Raw genomic sequence first — 23,631 nt, 5'->3', positions numbered from 1 at the left:
GTCAGCGGCACCGGAGGAGCAAAGTGTGCGGGCTGGGTCGTAGGAGAGAAGCGAGGTGAGGTATGAGGGGGCAAGGTGATGGACCGCTTTAAAAGCCAATCAATGCTGAGGGGTTTTTGTTTAATTCGGAGGTGGACGGGCAACCACTGGAGGTTTTTTGAAGGGGGGGGAGGTGATATGTCCCGAACATTTTTGTAGAAAGAAGAGCCGGGCAGAGGAGAGAAGTATGGACTGAAATGGGGAGAGACAGGAGGCTGGGAGGTCAGCGAGGAGGCTGATGCAGTAATCAAGGCAGGATAGGCTAAGCGGTTGTATTAACATAGTAGCAGTTTGGACGGTGGGGAAAGGGCGGATCTTAGCGACGTTGTGAAGGTGGGATCGACAGGATTTGGTGATGGATCGAACGTGTGGGTTGAATGACAGAGAGGAGTCAAGGATAACGCCAAAGTTATGGGCCTGTGAGACAGGAAGGATGGTGGTGCTGTCTCAGAGAAGCAGCGTGGCTCGGTGGAAAGAGCCCGGGCTTGGGAGTCAGAGGTCATGGGTTTGAATCCCGCCTCTGCCACTTGGCCGCTATGTGGCTGTGGGCAAGTCACTTCACTTCTCTGGGCCTCAGTTCCCTCATGTGTAAAATGGGGATGAAGACTGTGAGCCCCACGTGGGACAACCCGATTACCCTGTATCTGCCCCAGCGCTTAGAACAGTGCTCTCACATAGTAAGCGCTTAACAAATACCAACGTTATTATTATTATCACAGTGATGGGAACGTTAGGGAGCGGGCAGGGTTTGGATGGGAAGATAAGGAGCTCTGTTTTGGATATGTTCCATTTGAAGTGACAGGAGAACATCCAAGTAGAGAGGTCTTGAAGGCAGGAGGAGATGCAAGCCAGGAGAGAGGGAGAGCGTTCAGGGGTGGAGATGTAGATTTGGGCAAATTACAGATATGTGGCTGGAGCCAAGGGGTCCCCACCAATCCCCTGCCTCCCCTGGCCACTTTCAGCCATTAGCACCCCCAGCCCTGCCTGCAGAAATGGCTTCCAGGTCACCACACTCCGTTGCCATTTATCTTGCCCAACACCATCCCAGCCGGGCCTGGGTCATCTCCCTGTGGGGACCGGGGCCACAGAGACCCGGGCTTGACCCCCCCTTTGGGGACGCCGACCCCTGTCACCGGTGCCGTGTTCGAGTGCTGTCGGCCCAGGGGACCCCGGCCGTCACTAGTGACAGCCCCCAGGGCGGGGACTCCAGCCCATCGCCGATGACGCTGAGCTCCAGCTCAGCCCCCCTACAGGCCCTTCTCCTGCCTCTGCTCGGCCTCTCTTTCCCCACTCTGCACCGTGGAGGAGCGCTGGGGTTCGGAGACGGGGTGGGGATGGTCTCTCCGGCAGTCCGACCCCACCCACCTAAACCCAAGAACCCACTGACCCTTGCTCAGTCCGGGCACCGCCTATCTGCCCGGTCCACAGTCCGGACAACTGACGACTCCAGGCCGAGGAGGCCCGGGGGCGGAATGGTCCGAGGGGACCCCCGGCAGTAGCGGCTCACTGCTTCTCAGTGAGGGCTTCCAGGATCTTCAGCTCCCTAATCTGGGCGTCCAACTTCCGGTCCGTCCCGCTCTTCCTCTCGGACGTGGCTCCGGATTGTTCCTTCTCCAAACGAGCCAGCTGCGCCTTGGCTGGGGAGAGAGAGGGCCCACCGTCCGTCCATCTGTCCTGGAGCCCGGGGAAGGGAAGACGGGCCCCTGCCCTCTGGGAGCTTTCCATTGCCCATCCACCTCCACATCAAACAAAAACTCCTCACCATTGACTTTAAAGCAGTCCACCCTCTTGCCCCCTATCTCACCTCGCTCCTCTCCCACTCCAACCCAGCCCACACGCTTCACTCCTCTAACGCCAACCTTCTCGCCGCGACTCCATCTCACCTGTCTCACCATCGACCGCTCGCCCACGTCCTGCCTCTGGCCTCGAAGGCCCTCCCTCCTCAAATCCAACGATGACTCTCCCCCGTTTCAAAACCTTATTGAAGGCCCATCTCCTCCAAGAAGCCTTCCCTGACTGAGCCCTCCTTTCCTCTTCTCCCACTCCCTTCCGCGTCGCCCTGACCTGCTCCCTTTATGTCACCCCGTGTCCCAGCCCCACGGCACTTATGTCCATAGCTGTCATTTATTCATTTATATTAACGACGATATACTATTTATTGAGAAGCCACGTGGCCTAATGGATAGAGCGAGGGCCTGGGATCCAGAAGCTCCTGGGTTTTAATCCCACTTCTGCTGCTTGTCTGCTGTGTGACCTTGGACAAGTGACCTCACTGGACCTCAGTTCCTTCATCTGGAAAATGGGGATTTAAGACTGTGAGCCTCACGCAGGGCAGGGACTGTATCCGACCTGATTTGCTTGCTTCTACCACAGTGCCTGGCACACACTAAGTGCTAAACAAATAGCACAATTATTATTTGTTATAATAATAATAATGTCCGTCTCCCCCTCTGGTCTGTAAGCGTGCTGTGGGCAGGGAATGTGTTTGTTTACTGCTATATTGTACTCTTCCAAGCGTTTAGTACAGTTGTGGGTGCACAGGAAGCACTCCATAAATAGGTTTGAATGAATGAATATTATTCCCTGCCAGCTGGTGTCTACGGGGCCTGGAACCCCGGGTATTTATGGATGAGAATGAACTCAACCCTATCCCTAGCCTCAGCCCTGGCACTTAGGAAAGTATAATAGAACAAAAGAGACGTAGTTCTTGCCCGCATCAAGCTACAGTCTAGACTGGGCACAGTTTCTACCCGACCTGGGGTTCCCCATCTCAAAGAGGGAGGGAGAGGAGACAGTCATCCTCATTTTACAGATGAGGAAACTGAGGCCCAGACAGGTCTCACGAGGTCACACAACGGGCCGAAGACAGAGCTGGGACGAAAGCAAAGGTCTCCTGCCTCCCAGGCCCGTAAGCCGTCCACCAAGCCACGCCGAACTTCCCGAATACGCAGATTCCAGGTCTGGGAGTTGTCGGTGCTGCTCCAACTAGTAACAGTGATAATCGTGGCACTGGTTCCCTGCTTACTATGTGTTGAAAAGCATGGCTTAACGGAGAAAGCCCGGGCTGGGGAGTCAGAGGTTGGGGGTTCTAATCCTGCTTCTGCCACTTGTCAGCTGTGTGACTTTGAGCAAGTTACTTCACTCTTCTGGGCCTCAGTTCCCTCATCTGTAAAAGGGGGATGAAGTCTGTGAGCTCCACGTGGGACACCCTGATTATCTTGTATCTACCCCTGCGCTTAGAACAATGCTTTGCACATAGTAAGCGCTCAATAAATACAACTGAATGAATATGCATTATTAATATTATTATTATTAAGCGCTCTATTAAGTGCTGGGTTAACTAAAAGATAATCGGGTCGGACACCATCCCCGTCCCATGTTGGTTAAGTCTGGGCTAACTGGGGGGATTTAATCCCCACTTCACAGATGAGGAAACTGAGGCAAGGAGTGGTGAATCCCCCTTAGACTGTGAACTCCTTGTGGGGCAGGGACTTGGTCTGCATCTGTCTATACCATATCTACACCAGTGCTTATCACAGTGCTTGTGGCATACGTTGTTGTCTTATGCCATCGAGTGGTGTCCGACCCATATCGACGCCACGGACACATCTCTCCCAGAAGGTTCCACTTCCATCTGCCCTCGTTCTGGTAGTGGATCCACAGGATTTTCTTGGTAAAAATCCGGAAGTGGTTGACCACTGCTCCTTCTGCCCTGTAAACTTCACTCTCCGCCCTCGACTCGCTCCTGTGCCGCTGCTGCTGAGCCCGGTAAGCTCTTAATAACTAGCACAATTATTAGAGCCGGGGCTAGAACGCGATCTGGTTGTGGGCAGGGAAGATGTCTGTTTATCGTTAATAATGTAATAGTGTTGGCATTTGTTAAGCGCTTACTATGTGCCGAGCACTGTTCTAAGCACTGGGGGAGATACAAGGTGGTCAGGTTGTCCCACGTGAGGCTCACAGTCTTAATCCCCATTTTACTGATGAGGGAACTGAGGCCCAGAGAAGTGAAGTGACTTGTCCAAGGTCACACAGCTGACAGGTGGCGGAGCCGGGGTTAGAACCCACGACCCCTGACTCCTAGGCCAGTGCTCTTTCCACTGAGCCACACTGTTTCTCATTGTTCTCTTGTACTCTCCCAACATTCTCCCAACAATATTGTCCCAGTAGAACAATACTGTTCTATTGTACTCTCCCAAGTGCTTAGGACAGTGTTCTGCACATAATAAGTACTCAATAAATCCCACTGATTGATTGACTGACTGTAAGCTCCTTGTGGGCAGAGAACGTGACTACCAACTCAGTTCTATTATATTCTCCCAAGTGCTTAGTACAGTGCTCTGCACATGGTAAGTGCTTAATTATCTATTTTTTTATAATGATGTACTGATGCCTCTTTTTCTGTTCTGATGTTTGTCTCCCCCCTTCTAGACTGTGAACCCACTGTGGGCAGGGACTGTCTCTATTTGTGGCTGAATTGTACTTTCCAAGCGCTTAGTCCAGTGCTCTGCACACAGTAAGCGCTCAATAAATACCACTGAATGAATGAATGCTCTCCACCAGTAAGTTCTCAATAAATATGACCGGGTGAATGAACGAATGGTTCCCACACCAGATGCAGGAGGGAGAAGAGAGCGCAGCTTTGGCCCCGCTCCCCATCCATTATCTCCACCCCTTCTTCAGTGGGCCTCACCCCCAATCAGTCCCTCAGTCAACGGTACTTATGGAGCACTTACTGTGTGCAGAGCACTGTACCAAGCGCTTGGGAGAGAACGATACAAAATTAAAGAGACACAGCCCCCGCCCACAACAAGCTTACAATCTAATGGTAATAATAATAATAATGATGGTATTTGTTTAGTGCCCAGAACCGCTCTAAGCGTTGGGGGAGATACAAGGTAATCAGGTCGTCCCAGGTGGGGCTCACAGTCTCAATCCTCATTTTCCAGATGAGGTCACTGAGGCACAGAGAAGTTAAGTGGCTTGCCCAAGGTCGCCCAGCAGACGAGCGGCAGAGCTGAGAAGAGAAGCCCGTGCGCTTCCCGCTAAGCCACGCTGCTTCTCTAGGGGTGGGGAGACAGACATGGATTGAAATAAATAAATGACGGATCTGGACCTAAGTGGTGTGGGGCTGGGAGAGGGGGATGAATAAAGGGAGCAAGTCAGGGCGATGAAGAAGGGAGTGGGAGAAGAGGAAAGGAGGGGCATTAATCCCATCCTCAATCCATTTGGCCCCTGTTGACCTCGCCCCCACCCAGTAGCCCCATTTCCCTTTCCGGTGGCCCTCACCCCACCCCACCCCTCCAGTGGGCCCCGGCCCAGCCCCAGGTGAAGGGGGTTTCCTCACCTGCCCGCCAGTCCCCCTGTGCCTGGCTCAGGGCTGCCTGTGCCACCTCCAGACGGTCCAACAGCTGGTGCTTCTCTTGCCTCAGGGCCTCCCCTCGCTGCCTCAGCGAGGCCACGGCGCTCTCCGTCTCGGCGGTCAAGGCGGTCTTCGTCTCGGCGACCGTGGTCGTTTCTGTCTGCCCCTCTGCCGCCTCGCTTTCCTCCCTGGCCACAGATGACGGAGCAGCGGGTAACCCACCCTGGGACCAAGGGGGTGCCTTTCTAGCCGGAGGGGAGAGGGAAGGCCTGCGGCAGGCAGGTGAGACCTCCTTAACTCAAACCAAGTTTCCCATCAGCCCCAGAGCCCCCGCCTCGCAATTTGAGAAAAGATGTCCAGAAGACTCCCCCTCCCCCACCCGAAAAGAGCCCTTCCCCTTCCGGACGTCCCTCAGAATCGGCCCTGGCCCTGGGTGCCGGGGTGGCCGTCCTGGTGGCCCGGAGCCCAGTGTCGTGGGGATGGCAGGGGGTGTCCCGGGCGCACCTGGCAGGGTGTTCGGGGTCCGAGGCCTGGGGCCAGTGGGGCTCCTGCTGTGGAGGGTCCTGCTCTTCCTGGTCCCAGAAGGAAGGCGGCGGCAGGGCCAAGTGGGCGGTGACGGACGCATAGCGGGCTCTCTCGGCGGCGCTGCACGACCAGGGGACGAACTGTGGTCCGGGCCGCGGTCTGGCCTTCCCGCCGGGCCTCCCTCAGGCCCTGTGCATCCATCAGGCCACCCACCGGCCTGCTCATTGGCCCTCCCACCGCCCCACGCGCCGGCCCGCCCACCAGCCCACCCTGCCCACCGGTCCTCCCACACGGGCCTGGTCAGAGAGAGCAAGAGCCATCAACCATCGTGACCGTTGTGGGCAGACAGACTGACCTGGCCTCTTGCCTCAAGGCCTAGCCGTTCTAGCGACCCCTTCCCCCGACTCCTCCCGCCTCTGCCATCCACCGAGGGCTCACTGGCCGGGCCCACCAAGCTTATAAATGTCAGGGTGCCATGGGGAACGCAGGCTACGTGCATTGGGCGCGGGGTCATGGACAGCGGGAGACCATCCCTGGGTGGGCTCTAATAACAGGCCAGACAACGAGCTGTCCCGGATGGGCCGGGAGGCAGGGGCCTGGACCAGATGGCCTTGGCGTGTCCTTTCAGTCTGAAGGCTCTAGGGGTCTTGGGAGGCGGAAAGGCGGGGTCCGGGGAAAGGGTGCCTCGGTCTACCTCTCGGCGATCTCCTCCTGGAGATGGAGGACCTCATCCTCCAGCAGGCTCAGCGCCGCTTCCTCTTCGGTCACTCGGCAAGACAGCAACGGCACCAGGTTCTACCAGGAGACCGGGCCAAGGGGGTCAGGTTCCGGGAGTCCCGGCCCGGCCGATCCTCAGGGGCAGGAGGAGAGCAGGAGCCGAAACAAGGGGAGATTACGGGGCAGACCACCAATGCTTCCCTTTTTTTTTTATGGATTTAAGTGCTCACTATATGCCGGGTACTTTCTAAGCACAAGGGTAGATACAAGGCACAGTCCATGTCCATGTGGTGCTCACAGTCTTCACCTGCATTTTATATAGGTGAAGGAACTGAGACCCAGAGAAGTGAAATGACTTGCCCAAGGAAGCACAGCAGACAAGTGGCAGAGCCGGGATTAGAATCCAGGTCCTTGTGAATCCCAGGCCTGAGCTCTATCCACTAGGCCATGCTGCTTCCCCGGGAAAGGCTCCATGGGAACAGCTATGGGCAGGGTGAATCGGATCCCGCCTTGGTTCTGGGCCAACAGCAGGTTAATAATAAGAAGTATTAATATTTTGTGGTTTTTGTTAAGTGCTTATTATTTGTTAGGCACTGTACTAAGTGCCAGGGTGGATACAATCAAATCAGGTTGGATACAGCCCCTGTCCCACATGGGGCTCACAGTCTTAATCCTTATTTTACAGATGAGAAAACTGAGGCCCTGAGAAGTGAAGGTCAAACAGCAAACAAGTGGCAGAGCTAGGATTAGAACCCATGACCACATTAATCCAATCACTCATCTTATCCCCCCGGATTACTCTATCAGCCTCCTTGCTGACCTCCCAGCCTCCTGTCTCTCCTCCTGCTACCCGGCTCATTTTTCTACAGAAATGTTCAGAACAGGTCACCCTCTTCCTCAAAAAACTCCAGTGGTTGCCCATCTACCTAAATATCAAACAAAAACTCCTCACCAGTGGCTTTAAAGTGCTCCACCACCTTGCCCCCTCCTACCTCATCTCCCTTCTCTTCTCCTACAACCCAGCCCGCATACTTTGTGCCACAAAGGCTAACCTTCTCACTGTGCCTCCAACTCACTTCTCCTCCTCAAATTTGCCAGACAATGACTCTCCCTGCGTGCAAAGCCTTATTGAAGGCCCATCTCCACCAAGAGGCCTTCCCTGCCTGAGCCTCTCTTTCCTCATCTCCCATTCCCTTCTGCGTTGCCCTGACTTGCTCCCTTGGTTCTTCCCCCCTCCGAGCCCCACACCACTCATGTCCCTAGCTGTCATTTATTTCTATTATATATCTGTCTTCCTGAGTCTAGACCGTACGCTCACTGTGGGCAGGGAATGGTGTCTGTTTATTGTCTTGTCATTCATTCATTCATTCGTGTTTGAGCGCTTACTAAGTACAGAGCACTGTACTAAGCACTTGGACTGTACACTTCAGCAACAGATAGAGACCGTCCCTGCCCAACAATGGACTCACAGTCTACATGGGACAGATGGACAGCAAAGCAAAACAGAACAAAACAATACATCATCAAGATAAATAGAAGCATGGAGATATACACCTCATTAGGAAAATAAATTGGGTAATAAATAATATATACAAATGAGCACAGTGCTGAAGGGAGGGGAAGGGGGAAGAGCCAGGGGGGGAGGGGGGAAAGGGGAAGGGAGGAAGGGGAAGGGAGGAGGGGCAGAGTGAAAAAGGGGGCTCAGTGTGGGAAGGCCTCTGGGAGGAGGTGAGCTCTCAGTAGGGCTCGGAAGAGGGGAAGAGAGTTAGTTTGGCGGAGGTGAGGAGGGAGGGCGTTCCGGGACGGCGGGAGGACGTGGGCCAGGGGTCGACGGCGGGACAGGTGAACGGGGGACTCCCCCAAGCCTTAGTTCGGTGCTCCGCACACAGTAAGCGCTCAGTAAATACGACTGACCGACTGAATGAATGACTGAATGACCTCCTGACTCCCAAGCCCGGGCTCTTACCCACTACATCATGCTGGTTGCAGAGCCATGGGCTGCCTTTTCCTCCCTCCCCACCGTGGCCCTGCTCGGCCCCCCGTCGGTTCCCTCCCCCGGCCGTGGAGGGAGGGGTGTCACCGGTCAGGAACCCCCGGGTGACCCGCCGGAGCCGGGGGGAGGGACGGACAGATGGGACGGACTGGCAGAGCAGGCCCTCCCCGCCGCCGCCACCCCTCGCTCCCCTCTCCGAGAGCCCCGGCGATGGTGGAGGCGGGCGGGCGTTGGGGTCCTCCGGCCCCGCTGCCTCCCGCCACCTGAGGCCGCCCCGAAAGGCCCGGACGTTCACGAGCCGTCCGAACCGTCCCGGGGCCCTGGACCCCGTGGGGAAGGCGGGAGAGGCTCGGGCCAGGCCCAGCCGCCGAACACGCCACCCGTCCCCGTCCCCTTTCCTCGCTGAAGCTGGCAGCTCCCCGGGGGAGGAGCACGGCAGCGACCCTGCCCTCTCGCCACAGCGCACCCGGGGCCGAGGGAGGGGGCACCTCAGGCTGGCAGGGGTGCTCGCCCCTCTCAGACTCCCTCGACCCATCTCTCCGCCTCGCCCCACTTCCCTCCTTATCCTCTCCACGTCGGGACCAAATCCCTGATCCCGTTCTACCTCCAGGGAAACTGAGGCACAGGGTGGGGAGAGGGGGGAAGGGAGAAAGAGATTGAGAGACACGCCCCATTCGAACCGCGTGTCAGGTGGGTCGGGGGGCAAGACAGAGGTACACACACAAATGATGATGATAATAATAATGTTGGTATTTGTTAAGCGCTTACTATGTGCCGAGCACTGTTCTAAGCGCTGGGGTAGACACAGGGGAATCAGGTTGTCCCACGTGGGGCTCACAGTCTTCATCCCCATTTTACAGATGAGGTCACTGAGGCACCGAGAAGTGAAGCGACTTGCCCGAAGTCACACAGCTGACAAGTGGCAGAGCTGGGATTCGAACCCATGACCTCTGACTCCAAAGCCCATGCTCTTTCCACTGAGCCAGATGGCATATGTTAAGTGCTTACAACGTGCCAGGCACTGGACTAAGCGCCGGGGTGGATACAAGTTTGGATCCCTGTCCCAAGTGGGGCTCACAGGCTCAATCCCCATTTCCCAGATGAGGTATCTGAGGCCCAGAGAATAATAATAATAATAATAATAATAGTGGGTATTTGTTAAGCACTTACTATGTGCAGAGCACTGTTCTAAGCGCTGGGGTAGATACAGGGGAATGAGGTTGTCCCACGGGAGGCTCACAGTCTTCACCCCCATTTTACAGATGAGGGAACTGAGGCACAGAGAAGTGAAGTGACTTGCCCGCAGTCACGCACCTGACAAGGGGCGGAGTTGGGATTCGAACCCATGACCTCTGACTCCCAAGCCCGGCCTGTCGCCACTGCGCCACGCTGCTTCTCTGAAGAGAAGTGGCTTGTCCAAGGTCACTCGGCAGACAAGTGGCAAAGCCAGGATTAGAACCCACCACCTCGTGCCTCCCAGGCCTGTGTTTTATCCACGACGTATGCACGCACACAATCTCTCTCTCTCTCACCTGTAAGTCCTCGTCGTTGAGGTCCGAAAGTGGAAGGCCTTGAGGGGACAGAAAGGCAAGCAGCTGGTCCATGGTTCTGCCTACCATGAGCAAAACAGACTAATCAATCGATAGCACACACTGAGCACCAACTGGACACCATATAATGTACTGAACGCTTAGGAGGGAAACTCCAGTGGTCGCCCATCCACCTCCACCAAATAACAATTATGATGGTATTTGTCAAGCGCTTACTATGCGCCGAGCACTGTTCTAAGCGCTGGGGTGGATACAGGGTAATCAGGCTGTCCCACGAGGGGCTCACACTTTGATCCCCATTTTCCAGATGAGGGAACTGAGGCCCAGAGAAGTGAAGTGACTTGCCCGCGGTCCTGCAGCAGACAAGTGGCGGAGCTGGGATTAGAACCCATGTCCTCTGACTCCCGGACTCTTGCCGCTAAACTCGTCACCGTCGGCTTTAAAGCTGTCCATCACCCAGCCCCCTCCTACCTCACCTTATTCCTGTCCTTCCACAACCCAGCCCGCACACTCCGCTCCTCTAGTGCCGCTAACCTCCTCACTGGGCCTCGATTTCGTCTATCTGGACGCCAACCTCTCTCTCACATCCTGCCTCTGGCCTGGGAAGCCCTCCCTCTTCATATCAGCCTGATAATTGCTTTTCCCCACTTTAAAGCCTACCTGAAGGCCCATCTCCTCCAAGAAGCCTTCCCTGATTGCACCCTCCTCCTGTTCCCTTATGCACCACTCTTACTTGCTCCTTCATTCATCCTCCTTCCCATCTCCACAGTGCACACACACACACATATATATGTGTATGCATACACACCCACACATATAGGTATATACACGTATATATGTATATAAACACATGTGTACGTATACACATATACATACTCATACACACACACATACACACATATACATATACACAGATATACACACATACATAAACACACACATACATATATACACATACACACACATATACATATACACACATACATACACATGCATATATATTTATATACATATACACACATACACATACATATATATATACACGTACACATACATATATACACATATATACACACATATACATACATATATAGTATATATACATACATATATACTATACATATATATATATATACACACATATCTATACACAGACATATATCTATATACACACGCAGATCTGTAATTTAACTATTTATTTCTGTGAAGGTCTGTTTCCCCCTCTAGACCGTAATCTCGTTGCGGGCAGGGAATGCGTCTGTTTATTGTTATACTGTGCTCTCCCAAGTACTTAACACAGCGCTCTGCATACAGTAAGAGCTCGATAAATACGACTGAATGAATGAAAAAAACCCAAACAAGTGTCATCGTATTTATTCATTCAATTGTATTTACTGAGCCCTTACTGTGTACAAAGCACTGTACTAGGCACTTGGGAGAGGACAATATAACAACAGACACATTCCCCGTTCAAATCGAGCTTACGGCTCATTCATTCATTCACTCCTATCTATTGAGCACTTACCGTGTGCAGAGCACTGTACTAAGGGCTTGGAAAGTACAATATAGCAAGAAAGACCATTCCTGCCCACAACGGGCTCACCGTCTGGAGGGCGAGACAATCTAGATTAAAAACAAAAAATAGAGGAAAGGCCAGCTCCTCACTCCAGCACAGGCCCAGACCAGTTATATTGTCCTCTCCCAAGCGCTTAGTTCAGTGCTGTGCACACAGTAAGCGCTCAGGAAATGCCCTGATTGATTGATTGATTGAGCGATTAGCCACTAGGCCACGCTGCTTCTCTAGAGCGCAGGACTAGGATTCGGAAGGTCATGGGTTCTAATTCAGGCTCCACCCCTTGTCTGCTGGGCGACAAGCACGGGGGTTGATTCCATCCTCGGATGCTGAGGTCCCCTTCTCCCTCTCCTAACCCCCCCTTCACCTCTCCGCAGCTTTTAACCCTCTTTTCCCCCCATTTCCCTCCGCTCCTCCCCCTCTCCCTTCCCATCCCCTCAGCACCGTACTCGTCCGCTCAACTGTCTATATTTCCATCACCCTATTTATTTTGTTAATGAGATGTACATCGCCTCGATTCTATTTAGTCGCCATCGGTTTTTACGAGACGTTCTTCCCCTCGACTCTATTCATCGCCATCGTTCTCGTCCGTCCGTCTCCCCCGATCAGACCGTGAGCCCGTCAGACGGCAGGGACCGTCTCTATCTGTTGCCGACTTGTTCATCCCAAGCGCTTAGTCCAGTGCTCTGCACATAGTAAGCGCTCAATAAACACTACTGAATGAATGAATGAACCGGATAAGCAGCGATGTGATGGAGAAGCAGCGTGGCTCAGTGGCAAGAGGCCGGGCTTGGGAATCAGAGGTCACGGGTTCAAATCCCGGCTCTGCCGCTCGTCAGCTGGGTGACTGTGGGCCAGTCACTTCACTTCTCTGGGCCTCAGTTCCCTCATCTGTAAAATGGGGGTTAAGACTGTGAGCCCCACGTGGGACAACCTGACCACCTTGTAGCCCCCCAGCGCTTAGAACAGTGCTTTGCACATAGTAAGCGCTTAACAAAGACCATCATTATTATCCCGGCTCTGCCACTCGCCAGCTGGGTGACTGTGGGCAGGTCATTTCCCTTCTCTGGGCCTCAGTTCCCTCATCTGTAAAACGGGGATTAATTGTGAGCTTCACGTGACACAACCTGATGACCCTCTATCCACCCCAGCGCTCAGCACATTGCTCTGCACCTAGTAAGCGCTTAACAAATACCAACATTATTATCATGACTACTTCCCAAGCCCCTAGCCCGGTGCGCTGCAGAGTCAGGGCTCAAGAAACACGCCTGAATGACCGACTGTACTGAGCGCTCGGGAGAGTCGAACAGAGTGGGCCGCCCCATCCGTTGCCTGGCAACGGATTTGGTTTCGTTCAAACCGTTTCGTTAAACGGTGAGCCTTTAACAAAAGGCCGCCATTCTGACAGTGGAGGCGGCTCACGCTGAGGCGAACGAAGGGCGGGAAAACGAAGCCCGCGGGCCCCGCCCCCTCCTGCCCGGTCGCGCGCAGCCCGCCTCGCGCAGCCCGCCTCGCGCAGCCCGCCTCGCGCAGCCCGCCTCGCGCAGCCCGCCTCGCGCAGCCCGCCTCGCGCAGCCCGCCTCGCGCAGCCCGCCTCGCGCAGCCCGCCTCGCGCAGCCCGCCTCGCGCAGCCCGCCTCGCGCAGCCCGCCTCGCGCACCTCTTCCCGCGCACTCACCCTCCCCTCGTCGCCTGCGGCCCCCTGCCCATTCCGGCGGGGCGCCCGGCCCGTGACGCAATAAGGGCGCGCCGGCCTGGTGACGTCCTAATCCCGCGCCGGCGTCTCCTCTCTCTGGCTCCCTTGGGCGAGGAAGCTACGCATGCGTACCAGGCGGCCCAAGCGCTTGGCTCCTAACCCATTGGGGCAGAGCAGTCCTGGGTGTCAAGAGGTACTGGGTTCTAATTCTACTGCCACGTGCCTGTTGGGTGACCTTGGGCAAGTTGCTTGTCTTTGCCCGTTTCCTTATCTGTAAGGTGGGGATTCTCCTTCTGCCCGATGCTTGTATTGCCAGCTGCAAAAACGTGATGGTATTCATTGAGCACATGCATTCATTCGTATTTACTGAGTGCTTAGTATGTGCGGAGCGTGTGCAGAGCTTGGTAAAATGGGGCTTGGCTTTCCATCAGGATTATAAACTCCATGTGGGAGAGAAACATCCCTCCGCTTCGATTATCTTGTATCTCCATCTAATGCTTAGCCCTCAGTGCCCAATAATAATGGTATTGGTTAAGTGTTTTAGTACAGGCTATGTACTAAGCGCTGGGATGGTTAGGGAAGCAGCGTGGCTCCGTGGAAAGAGCCCGGGCTTGGGAATCAGAGGTCATGGGTTTGAATCCCCACTCTGCCCCTTGTCAGCTGTGTGACCGTGGGCAAGTCACTTCACTTCTCTGGGCCTCAGTTCCCTCATCTATAAAATGGGGATGAAGACTGTGAGCCTCACGTGGGACAACCTCCTTCCCCTGAATCGACCCCAGCGCTTAGCACAGTGCTCTGCACATAGTAAGCGCTTGACAAATACCAACATTTATTTCATTTATAGGGTTGGACAGTTCCCGTCCCACGGGGCTCACTTTTTACAGACGAAGTAACTGAGGCGGAGTATTACAGGTTCCCGCAGACTGATATCCAACTTCCAGGATCCCCGATATTGTAAGTAGGGCGCTCCTAAGAACAATTAGAGTTTAGCACAGTGCCGTGCACACAATACAATTGAATGAATAGGAGAGGTAGTTTGATTGTTATTTCTTGGGAGAGGGAGTGCTGCTTCATCGTTCCAACCGAAAGGTGCCCTCCCCCCCCCACCCAGGCCTAGGTGACCCCCTGCCCAATGATGAAGGTGGTGGGACCACCTTCCTGGGGTGTGTTGGTCCCGCTGGCAAGGAGAGGCTGAGCTGCCAGGTGGGAGCAGGCCCGGGATGACCGGGGTAATGGGTGTAAACCCGTCAAAGGGCAGGGACCGTCTATCTGTTGCCGATTTGTCCATTCCAAGCGCTTAGTCCAGTGCTTTGCACATAGTAAGCGCTCAATGAATACTCTTGAAGGAATGAATGAATTTCAGCTTTCCTGGGATGCAGGCAGAGCTGAGGCAGCCATCCCCCCCATTTAGATTGTGAGCCTGGTACTGGGCAGGGATGTCTTTTGCTGAATTGTACACTCCAAGCGCTTAGTAGAGTGCTCTGCACGTACTAAGCACTCAATACTATTGAATGAATACTATCTGTGAATACACAGTAAACCCGTTGTAGACAGGGATTGGGTCTCTCTATTGCTGAATTGTAGAGAGGCAGCATGGCTATCGTGTTTATGTTTTGTTTCTATCCATCCGTCTCCCCGGATTAGACTGTGAACCCGTCACTGGGCAGGGATTGTCTCCATCTGTTCACGAATTGTATATTCCAAGCGCTTAGTACAGTGCTCCGCACATAGTAAGCGCTCAATCAATACTATTGAATGAAAGAGCATGGGCTTGGGAGTCAGAGGTCGTGAGTCCTAATCCCGGCTCCGCCACTTGTCTGCTGGGTGACTTTGGACAAGTCACTACACTCCTCTGCCTCGGTCACCTCATCTGTAAAATGGGGATTATGACTGTGAGCCCCACATGGGACAACCTGATAACCCTCTTATCTGTCCCAGAACTTAGAACAGTGCTTGGCACATAGTGAGTGCTTAAATACCATCATTATTATTACTTTCCAAGTCCTTAGCAGTGCTTTGCACACAGTAAGCACTCAATAAATACAACTGAACAGTAAGTATTCATTCATTCATTCCTTCAATAGTATTTATTGAGCTCTTACTATGTGCAGAGCACTGTACTAAGCGCTTGGAATGAACAAGTCGGCAACAGATATAGTCCCTGTTGGAGTGAATGACATCAATCCATGGTTTTTAAGCACTTACCGTGTGCAGAACACTGCATTAAGCAACTGGGAGTACAACCGAAGACATCTCCCCATTGCCTCATCCCACTCCCTTTTGATCCGCTCCCTTTATTCACCTCTCTCAGCCCCATGGCCGTGATTTTATTTATATCGTGTTTTTTCCCCTCTGGACCGTAAGCTTATTGTGGATCAGGTATCTGTCCACCAAGTCACACTGTCCTCTCCCAGATATTTAGTACAGTGCTCTGCGTACAGTAAGGTCTCAACAAACAGCATCGAGCGCCATACACTTTATATTACATAATTCAAAAATGCACTTAGCTCTCATTCACCCCACACGTCCAATCTGTCACCAGTACCTGCCTGTCTCACCTTTACAATATCCCCAAGATCCGCCCTTTTCTCTCCACCCAAACGGCTATCTTCCTGGTACAGGCTCTCATAATTGATTATTGTGTCAGCTTTCTCTCTGATCTCCCTTCCTCCTCTCTCTCCCCGCTCCAGTCTATTCTTCACTCCGCTGCCCGGCTCATCTTCCTGCAGAAACGCTCTGGGCCTGTCATTTCCCTCCTTAAAAACCTCCAGTGGATGCCTATCAACCTCCGCACGAAACAAAAACTCCCCACCCTTGGCTTCAAAGCTGGTCCATCCCCTTGCCCCCTCCTACTTCTCCCTTCTCCAGCCCACCCCACACGCTCCGCTCCTTTGCCACCCACCTCCTCACCGTCCCCCGTTCTCACCTATCCCGCCGCCGACCCCTGGCCCACGCCCTCCCTCCTCACCTCCGCCAAACTCTCTTCAAAGCCCTGAGAGCTCACCTCCTCCAAGAGGCCTTCTCAGACTGAGCTACCCTTTTTCCCTCTGCTCCCTCCCCCCAGCACCGTGCTCATTTGTATCTATTTTGATGACCCCATTCATTTTGTTAATGAGATGTACATCACCTTGATTCCATTTATCGTGATGTCTTGCTTTTGTCTGTTTTAGATTGTGAGCCCGTCATTGGGCAGGGATTGTCTCTATCTGTTGCTGAATTGTCCATTCCAAGTGCTTAGTACAGTGCTCTGCACAGAGTAAGCGCTCAATAAATACGATAGAATGAATGAACGAAAGGTGCTGTGGGGTTGGGACAGATACATCCTGAAAGCTCCCTAGACTGGAACGAGCCTCGGCAGGTTACTGCACAGTAAATGCTCAGTAAATACTATCAATTGCCAATTCTATCGGCCTTGCCCGACCTCTCTCAAGAAGCCCAGGGAACGTGAGGAGTCGGCCTGTTTGGCCTCCACCTGGGGAGGTTGGGCTGAAACGACCCGCTTTACCCCAATCCCTGCTTCTCCCCCACCCCCCCAAGGGGAGGCTCTGATCCACTAGAAGTTCCTGGAACCCCCAAACTGATGACCCCCTTCTGTTGGGGATCCGACTACCGTCTACTTGTTTTGTTGCCTGTCTTCCCCGTTTAGACTGTGAGCCCGTTGTTGGGCAGGGACTGTCTCTATCTGTGGCCGAATTGTACTTTCCAAGCACTTAGTACAGTGCTCTGCACACGGTAAGCACTCAATAAATACCATTGAATGAAAAACGAATCCGACCTCTCTGGTTAACCTGTGCAGTAAAGCGGGAGCTGAGGATGGGCTGATCATCATCATCATCATGGTATTTGTTAGGCGTTTACTACGTGCCAGGCACCGTACTAAGCACTGGGGTTGGACCCAAGCAAATTGGGGTGGACACAGCCCCTGTCCCACATGGGGCTCACAGTCTCACCCCATTTTACAGATGAGGGAACTGAGGCACAGAGAAGTGACGTGACTTACCCGAGGTCACAAGGCGGACAAGCCAGGGAGCCGGGATTAGAACCCACCACCTCGACTCTCAGGCCCGTGTGCTCCATTCACTACGCCAGATGGGCCCCACCCTTTTCTCTGTGCTTGGGAAGTTCATTCATTCAATCGTCCTGATTTAGCGCTTACTGTGTGCAGAGCATTGGCCCCCCCGAGACGTCGGGACCGCCCCCCTCGCCTCCCCGGCCCCCCGCAGCGGGCCACCCAAGCCGCGTCCTTCCCGGGGAACCCCGCGGCGCCCAACGAAGGACGAGACGGTCGGCGATCCGGCCCTTTTATTAGAATCGTCTACTGGTCTTTCAACTCCTTCAGTCGCCGGATGGCCGACTTGACGGTGACGGCAGAGGTGGTGCTGGGAAGGAAAGCCACAACGTCAGCCCACGCGCTAAGATCTGCGACTTCTCAGCCCTCGACGTTCACCCCACGGGACGGATGGACGTAGGCGTGACTGAGGTGTGCCTCCCCAGCTAGACAGCTGGTACGCAGGCAACAGGTCTACCAACACCATGGTATCGTACTCTCCCTGGTGCTTAGTACTGGGACCCGCACACATGAAGTGCTCCATAAATAACCCCGGTGACGGGGGCTGCCCCGTTCCACTCCAATGGACGTGTTGGAGTCGACCCGTGGCATTCGCCTTGCTCCCCGGTCCCAGAGAGTCGGTCAGTTGGCGTTTACTGAGCGTCCGGCACCCAAATGTTTCGGAGAGCACAGTACAACGGAATGGGGAGTCAATCCTTGTCGGGCGTCGGTTCTGACGGCCCCTTCTTGCAGGGCCTGGAGTCCCCGATCGGAGCCTGGCTGGTGTCCGGAAGGGAGAGGCCGGGGGTGAGAGTGGGAAGACACACACCAGCCTCGACCCTGGGCCCCAGGTGGGCTCCGGGAGTGAACTCGAGCATCACCCCCTCACAAAGGGGGTGCCGCACATCTCTGGGCCATGTCTGCCACGGCGATGATCACTTTTGCTCTCCGGAGCGTGTGCGCCGGAGCGTGGATCCGTCTCTTCCTCGGATGTCACTGAATTTAGGCAGACCCTGCCAGGTGTTTTTGCCACAAAAAAGCCCCCGCCCCAAGTCAGGCTGCCAAACACACGCACACGACACGGGGGCCGTGGGTGGGCTCCGCTGGGCCCCAAGTGGCGAGGCTGACCCCACACAACATAGAGGGCTAGGCAAAGGAGAGCGGCGGTGGGGATGGAGGACAAAATCGAGGCCCAAAAGGGCTAAGTGACTTGCCCCAGGCCACAGAGTAGGCTGGTGGCAGTAATAATAACTGTGGTATTTGTTAAGCACTTGCCAAGCGCTGTTCTAAGCGCTGGGGTAGATAATCTTTCATCAGCTTGTCCCACCTGGGGCTCACAGTCTTAATCCCCATTTTACAGATAAGGTAACAGGCACAGAGAAGTGAAGTGACTTGCCAAAAGTCCCATACAGAGAAGTGGCGGAGGTGGGATTAGAACCCATGACTTCTGACTCCCAAGCCTGTGCTCTTTCCACTAAGCCGTCCCTCACCAACCAATCCACCAGGCAGGCCAAAGCTAAGACCACTTCAGGGGGCCGCCCGTCCGTCCTCCCCTCCCTCCCGCTCCGGCTCTGAGGGCTCTTACTTGTAGGTCCAGGCCCCGCCAGCGACCGTCTTCATACAGGACCCGCAGTGCCAGATGCCCACTGCTCGCCTCTTCATCTTGGTCTGTCCCCAACGACACAAAGCCCGTCAGACTTTTCCTCCCGACCCCAAAGCAAGAGGCGGCCTCCCCCACCCCCAGCAGCCCACTCCCAAACCCCCAGGGTCGGGCCCCGCTTCCCCTGAGCCGTCCACGGGCAGGAGGGTTGGCGGCTGCTCCGTATCAGGCGCTCGTCGACACCGATTGCCGTTTCGCCGCGAGACCGTCAGCTCCTGGGGGGCAGGAATCCTGCCTACTAATTCCAGGATCCTCTCCCAAGCGCTAAGTACGGAGCTCCACACCCAAAAGGCGTCCAAGTGGTAATACTGACAACTCCAAGAGCCATTAAAAGCTCCCGGTTACCCACATCTACACGTGACGGGGTTCCAAAGCCGTTCCCGATTCCCTCCTCCCTCTCGGTTCCTCGGGTCCATCCACCCGCTCCGACTCGGTGGACAAGCCGCGGGCCGTGTTCGGGAGGACCCGGGGCGGCCGGAAGCCCGGCGTCCCCGTCGCTCACCTTGCCGCAGAAGGAGCAGGTATACTTGGCGTGCTGGCTGATCTCGATCTTCTTCACCATCTTCCTGAGGGACGCGCCATAGCGGGTCCCGTACTTCCCCACGATCCCGACCTTCTTGGTTCGCTTGGCCTGGGGGTGGGTGGGTGGGAGAAGGGTCAGACACTCTCCGAAGGGCACCGATCCTCCCACCTCTCGGCCCACATCGGGGCGCTCTCACCGGAGCCTTTACTGAGCGCTCAGCGCGGTGCACGCCGCTGGACACTTAACAATAACAACTGTGGTATTTGTTAAGCGCTTATTATGTGCAAAGCACTGTTCTAAGCGCTGGGGGATACGAGGTCATCAGGTTGTCTCACGTGGGGCGCTCAGTTTTTTTTAATCCCCATTGGACAGATGAGGTAACTGAGGCACAGAGAGGTGAAGTGACTTGCCCAAGGTCACACAGCTGACTAGCGGCGGGGCCAGGATTAGAACCCGTGACCCCTGACTCCCAAGCCCGCGCTCTTTCCACTGAGCCACGCTGCTTGGGAAGCGGATGTTGTTGTAAGGGCACTGCCTCCCATATTGAAGTACATCTGTCACCCCCTCCATTCAATCGTATTTACTGAGCGCTTACTGTGTGCAGAGCACTTGGAATGCACAATTCGCCAACAGGTAAGAGACAATCCCTGCCCAGCCCAGGTTTACAGTCTAAAAGGGGGAGACAGACAGCAAAACAAAACTAGGCAGGCATCGTTACCATCAAAATAAATAGAATAATAGCTATATACCCTAGACTGTGAGCTCGTTGTGGGCAGGGAATGTGTCTGCTTACTGTTGTATTGTCCTCTGCCAAGTGCTTAGTACAGTACCTCGCAAGCAGTAAGTGCTCAATAAATATCACCGACAACCAATACATGGAACGGCACGGTGCCTTATTCTAAAAGGTGTGTGACGTGCGGAGCTTCCTGAGCCTTTTCATATTAATACTTGTTAGGCGTTTACTATGTAGCAAGCACTGTTCTAAGCGCTGGGGTAAATATCCACCATACCACACTGCTTCTATCTCACCATCTATATGCTCCAGCGAATCCACGTTTAGTTGATAATAATAATAACGGTATTCGTTAAACACTATGTGTCACATTGTTCTAAGCGCTGGGAGAAGCAGCATGGCTCAGTGGCACGGGCTTTGGAGTCAGAGGTCGTGGGTTCGAATCCCAACTCTGCCACTTGTCAGCTGTGTGACTGTGGGCAAGTCACTTCACTTCTCTGGGCCTCAGTGACCTCATCTGTAAAATGGGGATTAAGACTGTGAGCCCCACGTGGGACAACCTGATTCCCCTGTGTCTACCCCAGTGCTTAGAACAGTGCTCTGCACATAGTAAGCCCTTAACAAATGCCAACATTATTATTATTATTACAAGGTAATCAAGTTGTCCCAATGGGACTCAGGCTTCCTCCCCATTTTACAGATGAGGGAAGTGAGGCCCAGATAATTCAAGTAGCTTGCCCAAGGTCACACAGCAGACAAGTGGCAGAGCCGGGATTAGAACTCATGACCCCCTAAACCCGGGCTCTTTCCGCTGAGCCACGCTGAAGTGACTTGCCCCAAGTCACTCCGCCGACCAGTGGCGGGGCTAGGATTAGAACCCATGTTCTCTACCAAACCTGGACTCTCTCATTCATTCAATCGTAGTTATTGAGCGCTTACTATGTGCAGAGCACTGTACTAAGCGCTTGGAAAGTACAATTAGGCAACAGATAGAGACAATCCCTGCCCAATGAGGGGCTCACAGCCTAAAGGGGGAGACAGACGGCAGAACAAAACAAATAGTGGGCCACATTGCTTCTCTGTGCATCTGCCTCGGGTGCTAAGGACAGTCAGAAGCAGGGTGACTCGGTGGAAAGAGCCCGGGCAGGGGAGTCAAAGATCATGGGTTCAAATCCCAGCTCCACCACTTGTCTGCTGTGTGACCTTGGGCAAGTCACTTCTCTGTGCCTCAATTACCTCATCTGTAAAAATGGGGATTAAAAAAAAATGTGAGCCCCATGTGGCACAATTTGATTACCCCGTATCTACCCCAGCGCTTAGAACTGTGCTCTGCACATAGTAAGCACTTAACAAATACCACATTTTTTTTTTAATGGGGATGAAGACTGTGAGCTCCATGTGGGATAACCCGATCACCTTGTATCCTCCCCCCCAGCCCTTAGAACAGTGCTTTCCACAAAGTAAGCGCTTAACCAATTCCATCATTATTAACAGTGCTGGGCACATGGTAAACACTTAATAAATGCCATCATTATTATTACTATTATTAACAATGCTAGGCAGATAGTAAGTGCTTAACAAATGCCATCATTAGTATTATTAACAGTGCTGGGCACATAGAAAGCGCTCAGCAAATGCCATCATCATTATTTACAGTGTTGGGCACAAAGTAAGCGCTTAAATGCCATCATTATTAACAGTGCTAGGCACATAGTAAAGCGCTTAACAAATGCCAATATTATTATTAACAGTGCTAGGCACATTGTAGGAGCTTAACAAATTCCATTATTATTAACAGTGCTGGGCACATAGTAAGAGCTTAAATGCCATCATTATTATTATTATTAACAGTGGTAGGCACATAGTAAGCGCTTAACAAATGCCATCGTCACGATGATTGTGATTATTGATTGCGGGCGAGGGGGGGGGGGGGGAGGGGGCCGCCCCGCTAGGCCCCGGTCCGCGCCGCGGAATCCCCAGCTCTTCGGCCGAAATCCCGGGGGGAGACAGAGAAGGCCCCCGAGGAAAAGGATGTGGGGCCCCGATGGCGGCGTGGCGGGCCCCAGGCGGCGGATGGAAAGGGATAGAGAAGGCGGATGGGCCCCGCCGCTGCTCACCATGACGCCCGCCGCCAGTCCTCAGCCGGGAGAGGAAGTGACGCGCCGCGCAGGCGCCATTTCACCGCCGAAGGCCGGAAGTGGGGCCACACCCCCGCGGAGGACCAGCTAGACACGGAACTCTATGGTCAGGAGCTAGCACCCCAACTCTATGGTCATCCATCCATCCATCCATCCATCCATCCATCCATCCATCCATCCATCCATCCATCCATCCATCCATCCATCCATCCATCCATCCATCCATCCATCCATCCATCCTAGTAATAATGTTGGTATTTGTTAAGCGCTTAATAATAATAATAATGTTGGTATTTGTTAAGCGCTTAACAATAATAATAATAATGTTGGTATTTGTTAAGCACTTAATAATAATAATAATGATAATAATGTTGGTATTTGTTAAGCACTTACTATGTGCAGAGCACTGTTCTAAGCGCTGGGGTAGATACGGGGTCATCAGGTTGTCCCACGTGAGGCTCACAGTTAATCCCCATTTCACAGATGAGGGAACTGAGGCACAGAGAAGTGAAGTGACTTGCCCACAGTTACACTGCTGACAAGTGGCAGACCCGAATTCGAACCCATGAACCTCTGACTCCCAAGCCCAGGCTCTTTCCACTGAGCCACGCTGCTTCTCATCCATCCATCCATCCATCCTAATAATAATGTTGGTATTTGTTAAGCGCTTACTGTGTGCAACGCACTGTTCTAAGCACTGGGGAGGATACAAGGTCATCAGGTTGTCCCACGTGGGGCTCACAGTCTTCATCCCCATTTTACAGTTGAGGGAACTGAGGCACAGAGAAGTGAAGTGACTTGCCCAAAGAAAGCTGCCAAGCGGCAGAGCTGGGATTTGAACCCATGACCTCTGAGTCCCCAGCCCGGGCTCTTTCCACTGAGCCATGCCACTATCCCCAGGACCCAGATAAACTGCCCCAGGCCATAACAGTAATAATTAAGGTATTTTTTAAGCGCTTACTATGTGCCAAGCACTGTTCTAAGCACTGGGGTAGATCCTGAGGGAACTGAGGCACCGAGAAGTCACTTGCCCGAGGTCACCCATCCTCTTTTAGACTGTGAGCCCGTTGTTGGG

The 23,631-nt window shown here is 53.8% G+C and overlaps 2 protein-coding genes across 2 annotated transcripts; both read right to left on the bottom strand.

The window, feature by feature from the left end:
• Nucleotides 1-875: 875 nt before the first annotated feature.
• LOC103169897 lies at nucleotides 876-13,488 on the bottom strand. Its single transcript, XM_007665863.2, has 6 exons — nucleotides 13,437-13,488; nucleotides 10,169-10,248; nucleotides 6,621-6,721; nucleotides 5,906-6,046; nucleotides 5,387-5,589; nucleotides 876-1,676 (listed from the first exon to the last, which is right to left on the bottom strand). The coding sequence occupies exons 2-6, from the start codon at nucleotides 10,238-10,240 to the stop codon at nucleotides 1,543-1,545; spliced, it is 651 nt and encodes a 216-aa protein (XP_007664053.2). The 5' UTR covers nucleotides 10,241-10,248; nucleotides 13,437-13,488; the 3' UTR covers nucleotides 876-1,542.
• A 4,253-nt stretch (nucleotides 13,489-17,741) lies between these two features.
• Nucleotides 17,742-22,611, bottom strand: RPL37A (ribosomal protein L37a). Its single transcript, XM_029064801.1, has 4 exons — nucleotides 22,536-22,611; nucleotides 19,665-19,793; nucleotides 19,088-19,170; nucleotides 17,742-17,833 (listed from the first exon to the last, which is right to left on the bottom strand). Exons 1-4 carry the CDS (start codon nucleotides 22,536-22,538, stop codon nucleotides 17,770-17,772), a joined length of 279 nt encoding a protein of 92 aa, XP_028920634.1. The 5' UTR covers nucleotides 22,539-22,611; the 3' UTR covers nucleotides 17,742-17,769.
• Nucleotides 22,612-23,631: the final 1,020 nt, after the last annotated feature.

The sequence above is a fragment of the Ornithorhynchus anatinus genome, chromosome 1 (assembly GCF_004115215.2).
Source record: "Ornithorhynchus anatinus isolate Pmale09 chromosome 1, mOrnAna1.pri.v4, whole genome shotgun sequence".
Classification (NCBI taxonomy): domain Eukaryota; kingdom Metazoa; phylum Chordata; class Mammalia; order Monotremata; family Ornithorhynchidae; genus Ornithorhynchus; species Ornithorhynchus anatinus.
The sequence above is the reverse complement of the archived record's forward strand: the minus strand, read 5'-3'. Positions and strand labels throughout refer to the sequence as shown.

Bases quoted from the DNA above. Each gene is read 5' to 3' on its own strand.
- LOC103169897 (XM_007665863.2), bottom strand. From the start codon at position 10,240: ATGGACCAGCTGCTTGCCTTTCTGTCCCCTCAAGGCCTTCCACTTTCG. The intron at 6,722-10,168 runs GTGAGAGAGAGA...GTCTCCTGGTAG, and splicing joins TCAACGACGAGGACTTACAG to AACCTGGTGCCGTTGCTGTC. The intron at 5,590-5,905 runs GTGCGCCCGGGA...ATCTGTGGCCAG, and splicing joins GACCCCGAACACCCTGCCAG to GGAGGAAAGCGAGGCGGCAG.
- RPL37A (XM_029064801.1), bottom strand. The intron at 19,171-19,664 runs GTGAGCGACGGG...CGTTGGGGACAG, and splicing joins CCTGCTCCTTCTGCGGCAAG to ACCAAGATGAAGAGGCGAGC. The intron at 17,834-19,087 runs GTAAGAGCCCTC...TTTCCTTCCCAG, and splicing joins GGCGGGGCCTGGACCTACAA to CACCACCTCTGCCGTCACCG.